At 44.6% G+C, this 12,774-nt stretch overlaps 1 protein-coding gene across 1 annotated transcript; it reads right to left on the bottom strand.

Annotated features, from left to right (window-relative positions):
* Positions 1–290: 290 nt before the first annotated feature.
* On the bottom strand, positions 291–8,027 carry CLPP (caseinolytic mitochondrial matrix peptidase proteolytic subunit). Its single transcript, XM_061613884.1, has 7 exons — positions 7,919–8,027; positions 5,110–5,211; positions 4,441–4,512; positions 3,341–3,437; positions 2,203–2,390; positions 1,774–1,879; positions 291–756 (listed from the first exon to the last, which is right to left on the bottom strand). The coding sequence occupies exons 1-7, from the start codon at positions 7,934–7,936 to the stop codon at positions 587–589; spliced, it is 753 nt and encodes a 250-aa protein (XP_061469868.1). The 5' UTR covers positions 7,937–8,027; the 3' UTR covers positions 291–586.
* Positions 8,028–12,774: the final 4,747 nt, after the last annotated feature.

Below are 12,774 nucleotides of genomic sequence, written 5' to 3'. Positions count from 1 at the left end.
AGATTTTTCCACATCAGGTTTGTGGAAAGGGAACCTGCAGAGCAGTTGGGTGACAGGACAGGGTTGATAAGGAAGGTGCTGGAAACAAAGTCTGGTTACATGACAGGGATAATATCTGGGTAAGCTGGTCCTGCCATAGTTCCACAACAGCCACCAAAATTATCTCCCACAAGCCTATACATTGATGCTATTTTAATCTGTTACAGGCGGCAACCAGAAGTCGAGAGAACCTCAAGATTGCTGCCACTATCCTTTCAGAGAGAAATTTAAGGAAAAAAAGAATGTCCATATCACTGAGGTCAAAGTTTATTTTAAAACCATCACTCTCTTAAACAATGGTGTAACTGGAGGAGTGAGCAGGAAACAGTGCTACTGGGTCAGATCAGATACCAAAGAGCCAATGGCAAAGAGACTGGCTCCTGTAAACACAGCTGGTGGGATACACATTAAGAGAAGGGCCTCTATGAGTGGCATCCCTAGACAATTCCAAAGACTCTGACCAACCAGCCTGTGGGGGCAGCACCATCCTCATTTCAGGGTGTTGGCATTGCAGAAATAATTCCTGACACGACAAGCATCCAATCAATCAGGGTTCAGCAGAGGAAGAGGAGGGAGCAGATGCAGGGGGAGCCTGTTTATGAACAAGCTCTGGTTCATCTTCTCCATTGTGTGGAGGATGGACAAGCACCTTGTCCAAGATGCCAAATTCCTGGGCTTCTACTGGGCTCATGTAACGATCTCTCTCCATGGCAGCCTCTGTGGGGATAAGGACACATAAGAGACCTAACAAACCATTTGGAAAAGTATAAAAAACTACTAGCCCACTTGCCAAGGAGGAAATCCTACTGAGTTCAGGACTTACTTCTGAGTAAACATGCTCCATCCCATTCTTCCCTCTTCCTCCAATTCTATTCCATTGCAAGGATCCATCAACCCTTGCTTAGGCTTCTGGGATTATTTGTTTACATCAGTATCACTTTATAATAACAACACACATACACAATATCTATTACAGTTTAAATTAGGATCCAATTCAACAGCTAAAAGCATTTGCAAATGCCAGAAAATCCTAACAATCTAACAATACAAGTCCAGCCCTGGCTGTTGCTGTCCCCCTCCCCAACTAATTATCTGACATAACCTCTCAGAGTTGACAAGGGCTTGGCAAATCTCTGTGGGGAGAGAAGTGTGGGAGAAAATATTATGTTGCTGTGGAACAACCACCTCCAAGGAAACCCGTGTACTCTTGCTATCTGACATGGATGGATGAATTATATTAAGGAAGGAGATCTTGTTTTGTTTGTTTTCCTACCTTTCTATCAGGGGTGGGGAACCCGTGCCCCTTCAGATGTTCTTGGACTATGCCTCCCATGGTTGCTGACCATTGGCCATGCTGGGAATCAGAGTCCAGGAACATCTTAAGGACACAGGCTCCCCTTTCCTGGCTTATATCTTGCTTTTCTTCCATCATGGAACCCAAGGTGATGTACACGTGGATCCTAGATGGTCACCCATGCAGGCACTGACTAGACCAAGACATGTTAACTTCAGGAAGAGGATGGCCTTGTGTGCCTTCAGACCCTACTCTAGGACAGTGAGTTTTATCTGTCCTGATGCCCAAGCGAAGAACAGATCCAAGCTGCAGACTGGAGCAAGAATATGACCTGCCTGTCCCTTGTCTGAACGGTAGACATTGTTCCTGGCACACAAGATTTTTGTCTCCCCACACAACCTTCTTGCCGTAGGATCTCTTATTCTGGCTCTGATGCTTACCGATCACATCCAGGGATTGCTTGGTGTGTTTGGAGTACAGGGCATTGATCTGTTTTTTCAGCTTGAGAATCTCCTCAGCCTGGATGGCAATGTCTGTAGCCTGGCCCTGGAAGGGAAGTCAGAGAGTCAGCCTGGAATTTTGCCTGGTCCGCTGCTGAGGTGTTTCACTCCCCAGTGACCATTGGGGAATGTGGAAGATGGCTATGAGATTCACATCCCACAGTCTGCTCCTAGTCATGAGGTCATACAATTTGCCCAGATAAGCATCAAGACAGGGTCTTTGATTTGGATTCCTGCATGGCGCATGGGGTTGGACTTGATGGCCTTATAGGCCCCTTCCAACTCTACTATTCTGTGTGATTCTGTGGGTCGTGCTAGATGTGATTACACTGCATCTGCAATATGAAGCAGCAATGGGGCCAGACTTACCCGTGCCCCACCTGAGGGCTGGTGGATCATGATGCGGGAGTTGGGCAGGGAATGGCGCATGCCTGGTGAACCTGCCGCCAAAAGCAGGGAGCCCATGCTGGCTGCCTGCCCCACACACCAGGTGCAAATGGGGTTCAAGATATACTGCATGGTGTCATAAATAGCCAGTCCTGATGTCACTGCACCACCTGTAGGGAGAACAGAGAGTTGACCAGTGGCACCCAAATTCAGGCACAACAAGACTTCCTAAACAATACCAAATAACACTCAGGCTACATCAAGGACAGCTAAAAGATAACAGTATTAGTACATGCTCAACCCAAGGCAAAGATCTAATAGAAGGGGAGTGAAAGAAGCGCAAGACTACTGTAGCATCTGATAAAATAAACTACTGCCTAAGAACAGTACATTCGTTTGGCCTCTTAACAGGCCATAGGACTCTCATTGTTGCTATGACCTTCTTGGCCTCCCAGGAAGCAAGGAACAAAGATACAGATCTGAAGGATGAACCACTTTCCTTGTAAAGAAAGGCTGGCACTATTAGGACTAAAAAGCTGAGAACATGAAGGAAGGCCAAGGGGACATAATGCAGATTTATAAAGATTATGAATAGGCTGGACAGAGGAAGCAAGGGACAATTTTTTTCCTGCTCTCTCAAATATAGGAACTTAATTTTTCCCATATGTAATATAAATACTTTAAAAAAAAATACAGGAACTCAGATTGTCGGCTGAAATGAATAGGGAGAATATGTAAGGGGAGGGGCTGTAGCTGAGCGGTGGAGCATCTGCTTTCCATGCAGAAGGTCCCAGGTTCAATCCTCAGCATCTCCAAAGAGGATGGGAGAGACTCCCTGCCTGAAACCCTGGACAGTCACTGCCAGCAAGTGTAGACAATATTGAGCTACATGCACCCATGGTATGACTCAGAATAAGGCAGCTTCCTATGTTCTTAAAACAAAGTACTTCTTCATGAATGCACCTCCAATAGCTCTACTTGGTTTGGGAACCTGGGACCTAAAAGAATACCTGCTCCCATATCAACCTGCCTGCACACCAAAGTCATCTGCTGATGCTCAGCTCCAGGTGTCCCTGCCAACAGAGGTGAGGCAGGTAACACCCAGAGAGAGGGCACTCACCTGGGCTGTTAATGTACATGTGGATGGGCTTCTTGTTGCTTTCTGACTGTAAGAAAAGTAGTTGTGCAATAACCAAGCTTGCAACACTGTCATCAATCTGTAGATAGAAAATGCAAGACAGTGGATTATAAGCAGGGGAACTCCTTACTGCAGGAAACCCACCTCCTGCTGAAGTCAATAGCAAGCTCAACACCCCAGCATTCTTCCTCTATTGAGAAGTGGCCATCCAGGAGTCAGGAAGGGGAATCTCATCAGCCCAGTTCATGCAAGAGGGAGGTTGGCTCCAAGATTGTGGCCTGGAGTGACAAAGGGCATACATTAATAGAATGTTGAGACTTAATCAGAACAGCCAACTCTTTGAAATGAATTCTCTAAATCAGGGGTAGCCACTACAGATGTTGTCGGACTCCAACTCCCATCAGCCCCACCCATCTGAAGAGCACCAGGCTGGCTACCACTACCCCTGATCTAAAGAAAACCAACTGAGCCAGGAGCAGAAGCCTTTGTTTACAAAAGCCTTTACATTTTTTTTTAGATTTTAGCCAGTGCTATGTGTATCCTGCATTAAAAATAAACCAAAATTCAGGCCAATAAATGAATCCAAATTCTGCAATATAAAAATTATGCACAGCTAATTCACACATTCTCCAATTTTGCATAATTTATTCTGCTTTTTAAAAAAAGCAGAAAAATTTAGAATTTATTTTTGTTTTGCTAGTAATGGTGGGGGTCATGGAATTGTAATGGGCACTGAAACCGAAAGCCCTGCCTTCTGACACTGGAATTGCTGAGCTAAGCAGATCTATGTCTGGTCACTGCTTGGATGAGAGATCTCCTGGAACCACATGCATGCCATCCTTGGGTTCCGCGATTTAAAAAGTGGGATATAAATGTAAGAAAATAAGTAAACAAATAATAAATACTTGCAACCATATCTCCACAGCCTTAAGAGCTAGAAGCTTGTTCTTAAAAAAAAATTTTTTCCCCAACTCAGGAACCTGAATTCTGCACCCACAGCCACATTCTGGGTGAAATAACAAGTGAATACATTGGACTTCCTGATCCTGTTGCCCCAGTGCAAAAGTAGTTTGTGCACTTACCGGGCCCATCACACATACAATGCGCTCTCTCAGAAGACGAGAGTAGATGTCATAGGCTCGCTCACCACGGCCCTGAAACAGAGAGAAGATCAGCACAAGCACCCTCAAGGCTTGGGATTCAGTGGCGGTGGAAAGTCCCAACATCTTTCAGAGAGGACCCCAGGTTTCCTACACAGGAAACAGCTTACTAGAGGTATGGTTTAACTTTGTTCTAAGAGCAGATCAAACTTAAGCGGCTTTGGTCTGGCTTTCATTCCAAGAAATAAAAATAAAAAGTGGCCACTCTTAGGGAGATAAGAAAAAATGAACAGGCAATAATCTGCCCAACTGTGCAATAAGAAGGAAATTCTCCAAGCTCCAGCCTTCTCCAAGTGTAAAAAGGCTGGGATAATATCCAAGCCCTTGTCCCCATTTTAACTTTTTCCTAAGAGCATTCAAATGTAATTAAATATTATTAAACATACCTGTCTACTCTGCTGTTTTTACACTGATGTGCATATACATGCCAGTACCCTTAAGCTCTCTGTCTCCCAACAAATTCTCGCTGAAAGCTCAAAGCTAAATCCTAGCCACCAACATCCATTTGTTACAAGATTCTTTAGCCTTTTTATTCCTGTTACAAGATTCTTTAGCCTTTAGAATGAGGAGCACCCCACCTGCTATGCTTACCGTTTGCTCCACTACAATGGGGATGAGAGGGATGTGACTCCAGGGAGACAGGTGGAGGCTCCGAGCCACAGAGAGGACATGGCATCCCAGTCGCAAGGAGTTCTACAGACAAGAGAAAAAGCTAGTTACCAAATAGACAGAGACTCACCCCGGCCAATAACCACCAGCATCTCCTCTCTGCTCCCCCCACCATGCCCAGAAACAGGCTAGTTCTGATCCACCCTCCCGTGTTGCCCTATAGTGGCCACCATCTCCTTCCCCAGTCCATCCTCTCACTCATTACTCCAAGTAGAAAGCTGCTGCTTCTGTCTTGTCCCTTGCCAAGCACGCTCTCAAAGACTCATTTGCTTTCTCTTTACTGCAGGCAACTCTCATAAGCACCTAAGGTGCAGCATTATGCACTAACACCCTTTTAACTTCCCTGTCGTTTTCACCATTGTACCTGTCGTACATGGCCAGAGGGAAAGTGAGATTATTCCTCTTTAGCATCTGTGAGCACAAACAGAGAACTCAATAATTCCAGGTAAGAAAAAGCCAAGTAAAGGGATGTAATCTTGTGTATGTGATATCCTACTTTCATAATAAACAACTTTTAACATGTATCTATCCAGTCTGGGTGTTCAAAACACTGAACATACATTATGGCAGCAACTTACACAACAGCCCCACATGACCGATTTATAAACCATTTAATCAAAGAGCTCCCTAAGCTATGTACGTAATAATAATTTAAAAATAATAAAATTATAAATAAAACAACTAAAATATACAAAACAATTAAAAACTAATATACATAAAATAATTATCAGTAAAACACAAATATCACCATTAAAACTTTTTATATTCATTTTTTGATGTAATCTTACAATCTAAAAGAAAAAATTAAAAAGAAAAAAAGAGCATTATATAACACAATAATCGGGGGGACAGTAGACCCTCGTCAAAAAGTCTTTTTGCTTGTTTACAGGTATTCAAGAAGGGGCCAGGGGGAAAAAATCTTACAGTTAGGCTGCATCACAGTTCTACAGTTCAAGGACCATTAAACATTCTAAGCACTAGTGTATCTTGCTGGAACCATCTGAGCATTATTTACATCATTTATATATAAATTATTTTTTGCCAAATTATAAAGTAATTTTCTTTCTTTACTTGTTCCTGGTTTAATCATAACTTTTGTCTTAATTTTTCCATAACTAAAAACCAAGCCTGGCTGTACCATGCCTCTTTACCAATTCTCTCAAATCACTTCCAGCTTTTAACAATGGTCACTCATGCAGGTATTAGTAAGTGCTGATCCAATTCTTTATCAATTCAGTCCCTCCCAAATTACCAACAATGTTAGGATATGGGCAAGAGATCTTGCTTTGTAATTAAAATTTATTTCAGTGAAAACTATTTCCCAGAATTCTGCCGCTAACACGCTTTCCCACCAGAGATGGAAATACGTGCCTCTATTAACTTTACACCAGCACTGTGGGGAGAGGTTTAGATGCATTTAGAAGGTACTACACCCCAGTTAGACTCTCCTACTTTTGAAATGAATATAGGTAACTGAATTGTTGCTGTGGTGCTGTGCTTGAAGATAGTGGCTTGCCCACCACATACACATAGTGAATTCATGGTTGGAGATTTGGGGGTGGGGAACACTTTCCTGCTAACATCTTAACTTCTTAACGACTGTGCCAGTTCTCAAATCACCCCCACCCTATTAGTCTTACCCTGTGGCTGCTCCCACCATTGTTCTAGTAGCGGTGTGCCACACAATCCACAGCAATGTCACAGTACTGGGATGAAACTATCCCCTCATGCACAACCTGCACATAGCCTGAGAGCTGCCATTCTCCACCCCCACCCCATTCTTTGGAAAAGACTGAGGAGCATACTGCACAGATTGCAGGCACCTAAAATATTGCCATCCCCAATAAACCACTTGAGTGGCTTGCTTTACGCAGGTGGGCAGTATGTGGCTTGACCCATCAAATATACAGTTAGCTCTTCTCCTCCCATTGCCCCTCAGCACCACAAAGGGAGGAGAATCTGTGTGCGTATTTGATGGGGCTTCATAGAGATGGTTTAAGGAATTGATTCTATACGGCTTCTTATAAGGAAATGCTAAGGAATAGCGTCTTTTTTGTTTAGGGGGAAAATATGATACAGGTTTATAAAATCATGAGTACTGTAGAGAAATGGGACATTCTTTTCTGCCAGTCCCCCTAAACACTAGAACTCAGGGTCACACAATAAAACTGAGGATGAGCAGTACATTCAAGACAGAAAACAAAGCACTTTTCTGCATATTACATCATTTATGGAATTTGCTGCCAGAACATATGGTGAGGATCAGTGGCTTAGATGGGCCTAAAACGGGATTGGCCAAATTCACGGAGGATAAGCCTATCGACATTTTTAGCCGGCCCAGGATAAAATGGAACCTCCATGTAAAGAGCCAGTATACCTCCATCTACCAGATTCTAGGGGTAAACAGCGAGGGAGTGCTGTTGCCTTCACATTCTTATTTCTGAGTTTGCAGAGACATTTGACTAGCTACTGTCGACTAGCTGTTGGAAACAAGACGCTGGGCTGGGGAGGCGCTTGGTTCGATGTTTTCATACGCTGTTATATTCTATATGTAGCCTGTATGTGGTTGCTTGTTTCTAGGGGATAACGGATTCTAAGGAGCTTGCAATGGAAAATACTTATGCAACGCGTGGTTCTAGCGAGGACCGATTCCCCCTTACTATCACACGCACAATCATTATTGACCACCTTCCCACCCGTCAAGTCCTACCCATGTACACTTGCCCCTCACCACTATCCTTTGTAGCATTCTGCCCCGGAAGATCCTTCTTTCCACCTTCCCACGTGAGTTTTGAAAAAAGAAAGAACACGAGAATCATGTGATGAGGGTTGCGTTGTAAGACTGCAATTCCCAGAACGAGAAATAGCACCGCGGTGCACCATGGGAAATGTAGTACCAAGTCCTGCGCATGAACCTGTTACATATTACTGCTATTGTCATCTGCTATTACACATCCTCCAACATTTTACATGTTAAAAACAAAGACATTCTTGTAACGCAGCTATGCTCGCAGCAAGGATTACTGGCTCAGCACCCTGTCTGTTATTAAACAAATTGCTGAAGACTTCCCTGCCTGTTGTATTCCTCTTGACCGCAACATTCTTTCAAAAGTAAGAATGTATAATAGAATGCATGCTTTCAGCCTGACTAAGCATATTTACTCAGAAATCGACGTACACAGGATTGCAGCCTTCGCTTACACAAGGGGAGTTGTCTTTCACCTCTTAAGTAGCCGTGACTGTGATCTTATGCACGCTTCCCAAGTATATACAGCTCCCTCAAAGGCAAAATAGGGGCGTTTTGTTAGGAGCAGTTTTACCAGAAAATGAGAGGCAGTGTGGCATAGTGGTTAAGGTGTTGGACTACGACCTGGGAGACCAGGGTTCGTAATCCCCACACAGCCGTGAAGCTCACTGGGTGACCTTGGGCCAGTCACTGCCTCTCAGCCTCAGAGGACAGCTGTGGTAAACCCCCTCTGAATACCTCTTACCATGAAAACCTTATTCATAGGGTCGCCGTAAGTCAGAATCGACTTGGAAGGCAGTCCATTTCCATTTTTTCATAATACAGTAGCGCCCCGCTTTACGGCGTTCCACATTACGGCGTTCCGCTGGTGTGGCGGCTTTCAAGCAAGGGAAATTCCCCGTTTTAAAGCCGATTTTGCCGTTTTGCGCTGTTTTGCGCTGTTTTCGCGTCATTTTTTTGCGACGCGGCCCATTATAGTCTATGGGGCCCTGCTTTATGGTGATTTCTGCTTTACGGCAGAGGCCTTGTCCCTAACTCGCCGTATTAGCAGGGCCCTACTGTAAGACCAATGCCACTCTGACTGATCTGCTTGGACTTCTTGTTAGGATCCTGGGTCTCTTGACCTGGGCAGAACTAATTGAATAGAATGGCATGCAACACCCGAAAACCGCCATAAAAGTGGAACAAGCGCTGTATGAGTGGGGCTTTAGTCTAATTGCATCTAATTGAGACCGCTGCATTAGCAAAGCGCTGTAAAGCGGGGCCCTACTGTACTCAATTTGAAATTATTTTACTCTCACTACACAGTGTGGTGTAGTGGTTAAGGTGTTGGACTACGACCTGGGAGACCAGAGTTCGAATCCACACACAGCCATGAAGCTCACTGGGTGACCTTGGGCCAGTCACTGCCTCTCAGCCTCATGAAAACCCTATTCATAGGGTCACCATAACTCAGAATCGACTTGAGGGCAGTACATTTACATTTTTTTACCAGAAAACAGGGACCATTGACACAATATAGTAGCATATGCTTCTTGCTTCAACTAGAAAATGGCGTCTTGATCAATCCTATATAATGTTATGGGGTAAAGGGGTTCTGAAATAAGCTGATTAATGTGATGCCTCTGTAAAGGTAATACTGTAAATATGGTAAGTGTGGGTTTATTAGAGTATATGTGGTAAGTAGACTGAGTGAGAGGGGGAAGTACATGGGTTGCAATGTTGATGAGTGTTGTATTATGATTAGCTGAGTGGGTGTCTGAAGGTATAAATAGAAGGATGACAGGTATAAGAGAATTTGAGTGCTGAAAGAAGTTTTTAGTGAGGGTTGGTTGGTTGGTTGGTTCTGGGTTTTGGAGGGGTGGATTGGATTAAGGTGGGTAGTGAGGCAGGTTATTTATGACTAAGAAATATAAAGAGTAAGTAACACATCTTATGAAACCACATGCATGTTGACTGAACCTTTAAGTAATCTTGTTATTCCCTATGTGAATAAATAAATATAGTAGGGCCTCGCTTATACAGTGGGTTAGGGACCAGGCCCCCGCCGTAAAGCGGAAATCGCCGTAAAGTGGAACCCATTGACTATAATGGGTTGCGTCGCGCGAAAATGCTGCAAAATGCCACAAAAGCGCAAAATCGGCTTTAAAACGGGGAATTTCGCCTAATTGAAAGCCGCCGCATCAGCAGAACGCCGGAAAATGGAACGCCATAAAGCGGGGCCCTACTGTAGTTCTTGGTTTACCAAAACACCTGATCCATGGCTAGGTTTCACAGACCAGAAGGGTGGGCAGGGCATATACCAAGGTTGGAAACAGTATCAATGGTGGCAGAGATAGTGTAACATCAGCAGGTATCCAAAACAACCCAGGCCTGTAATCTTTATAGGCACAAAGATAGGGGGATTGTGGCCTGTAAGTGCACCCAGACACTACATAGCAATAGGCCAGGAGGAGACTAAGGCACAGTCTCAAGGCAATATTGTTTACAGAGAGTGTCAGGTGGTGGTGCCCAGCCGTGGGATCTTGAGAGATCTGTGCTGGGGCCAGTGAGAGAACCATTAAGAGACCAGGACCCTGAGGTGGAATCGTGACAGGTGGAGACCATACAGGAGGGGTCCTGATAATTAACACTTCTGATTATTCTGTGTAACTTGGTAACCCAAGGTCCCCAAGTCTCTCCGACTGTGTTCCCATTGCTCACCCTATCCAATGCAAATAAAATCTAGGGGCAAGGCTCGGGAAGCTTTTCCAGCTTGGGGGCTACATTCCCTCATTGGTATCCTTCAGGGTCCTATATGGTGGGCCAGGCCAGAGGCACAAATGGATGACGGAGTATGACTCTTATTTTTGTATAGTAGGTAAGGTAAGCCACACTAAAGCCAAAGGTTTCTACACACGCCCCTCTCCATTTAGACAAGCAAGAAGATTTATCACAGTTTAACAGCACATTCCAGGACTTTAGAAGGGTGCAGAACAGGACCACAAGGAGCATGGTTTTTAGAAGGGCATGGCCTAGGTAGAGTCCTACGACTCAGAGAGACGAGGAGGGATGCATTTCCTCCTGTGCATGAGATTCCCTGCCTCTGATGGAGGATGTGTAGTTGCAAGAGTTGTCAGCCAGATCAAGATGGAATGTCCCTCATAGTTTTGTCCTCACCTTAACATCTTGAAGACTCATGCAATTACAACACGATTTAGGGCACTTTCATTAGAGCTTTCCTACATCACTAAAAATGGCAGAAAGGAAGCCCAGCAAAACTGATACCACATGTCTGTCATCAGCATCAACCCTGGCCAAGTCAACATCCCCACTGATGCAGGGAGTTAATTTAAATCTTTGGTCTTTCAGCATCATGGTTGTTCCATAAAGTCCATATATGGAGCACAAGGTGTTGCATGAAATACTGCCCTAACACTGCACACATGAGTCCTTGTTTCAGTAAATAGATATCTTCTGTGTTTCAGGTGTTGTCCTGATTCATTTGTGTTCACATAGTAAATACTTTGGTTAGTGTGTCAGATGAGGGCCTGGGATCCAGGTTCACATCTCTATTCATCTATGAAGCTCACCGGGTGACCTGTTGAATCTGTCACTCCCTCTCAGCCTGACCTACCTCACAGATTTGCTGTGAGGATAAATTGGGGAGGGGTAGGTATGTTATCTTAAGCTGTTTGGAAGAAAGGTATGGTATGCAATAATAAATAAAAATACATTCAGGCTGTTGTGCCTTTTAGCCTGAGGGTAGGGACAATTTTTTTAGTGATTTGTAAGCTGTCCTAAAGAGTGAGATTTTTTATAAAGCAAACAAAATCTAAATAAATAAAAGCTGCACAACAAGCAGAAAATCAGCAAGTAGATGCAGTTATTGCACTGGGAGAAGTTTCAGCTGCTAATTTCTGCTTGTTGAGCAGTTGTGAGAGAGGAGCAGGAAAATATAGCTGGCAACCTGCACTTCCTTGCAGAGAATCAAATGGTTTACAGACCTGCAGCTGTAACTTCAGAGGCCTTTAAGAGTGTGAGCTGTAACAAGTAGGATTGCCAGCTAACTAGAAAAGGTTTGCCTGGTCTGTTCTTTAATAGCAGCTTGATCTGTAAAAATCAGCAGGTGAAGCACCTCATGACTTGTTTATAAACATTATCTTATGCTAACGTGCACTTGAGAAAAGGGGCAACTCCACAAATAAATAAATAAACAAACCCCAATGATTTTTCCACTCCTGTTAAAGGCACAGAGCCAGGGGTAAAGTAAGAAGTTGGCAACCAGGGCTGGTTCTAAAGGGCGGCCAGGTGAGGCACTGGCCTGAGGGCCCCTGGAGCTACAGAGGGGCCCTCAGCAGCCCCTCCGCTCCCCTTCCGTGACCCACGGCACCATCCGCAGATCGCAGGGCAGGAGCTTCCGCCATTCCCTTGCCCCACCTACCTTTCTCCTGCCTTTTAGCATTGCCCTTAATGAAGATGGCAGCCGCGGCTTCCCTAAGGCATTGAAGCCGCTGCCGCCATCTTAGTTGATGGCAGAGATGCGCGCGGGTAGCACACACGCATGCCATCAACAAAGATGGCGGCGGAGGCTTCATCCCCTTAGGGAAACCGTGGCTGCCATCTTCATCAAAGACAGTGGTAAAAGACAGGAGATAGGTGGGGGTGTGCGCATGCGCGTGCATGCCAGGGGCCAGGGCAAGCTGATGCCCAAGGATCCTGGCATGCCTGGAGCCGGCCCTGTTGGCAACCCTCCCCACAGATAGTATATTTCAATGTTTGTCATTCATAATTTGTCATTCTTCTAGTTTCTGCTTCCTCCACTAAGTTTCTAGCATTTAAAATTTAGGGAGAGGTAGATT

This window comes from Rhineura floridana, chromosome 3 (genome assembly GCF_030035675.1).
Source record: "Rhineura floridana isolate rRhiFlo1 chromosome 3, rRhiFlo1.hap2, whole genome shotgun sequence".
Classification (NCBI taxonomy): domain Eukaryota; kingdom Metazoa; phylum Chordata; class Lepidosauria; order Squamata; family Rhineuridae; genus Rhineura; species Rhineura floridana.
The sequence above is the reverse complement of the archived record's forward strand: the minus strand, read 5'-3'. Positions and strand labels throughout refer to the sequence as shown.

Excerpts from the sequence above, each read along its gene's own strand:
- CLPP (XM_061613884.1), bottom strand. Across the intron at positions 4,513-5,109 it reads CCATTGTAGTGGAGCAAACG|GGCCGTGGTGAGCGAGCCTA; the intron begins GTAAGCATAGCA and ends TCTCTGTTTCAG. Across the intron at positions 757-1,773 it reads GCAATCCCTGGATGTGATCG|AGGCTGCCATGGAGAGAGAT; the intron begins GTAAGCATCAGA and ends TTATCCCCACAG.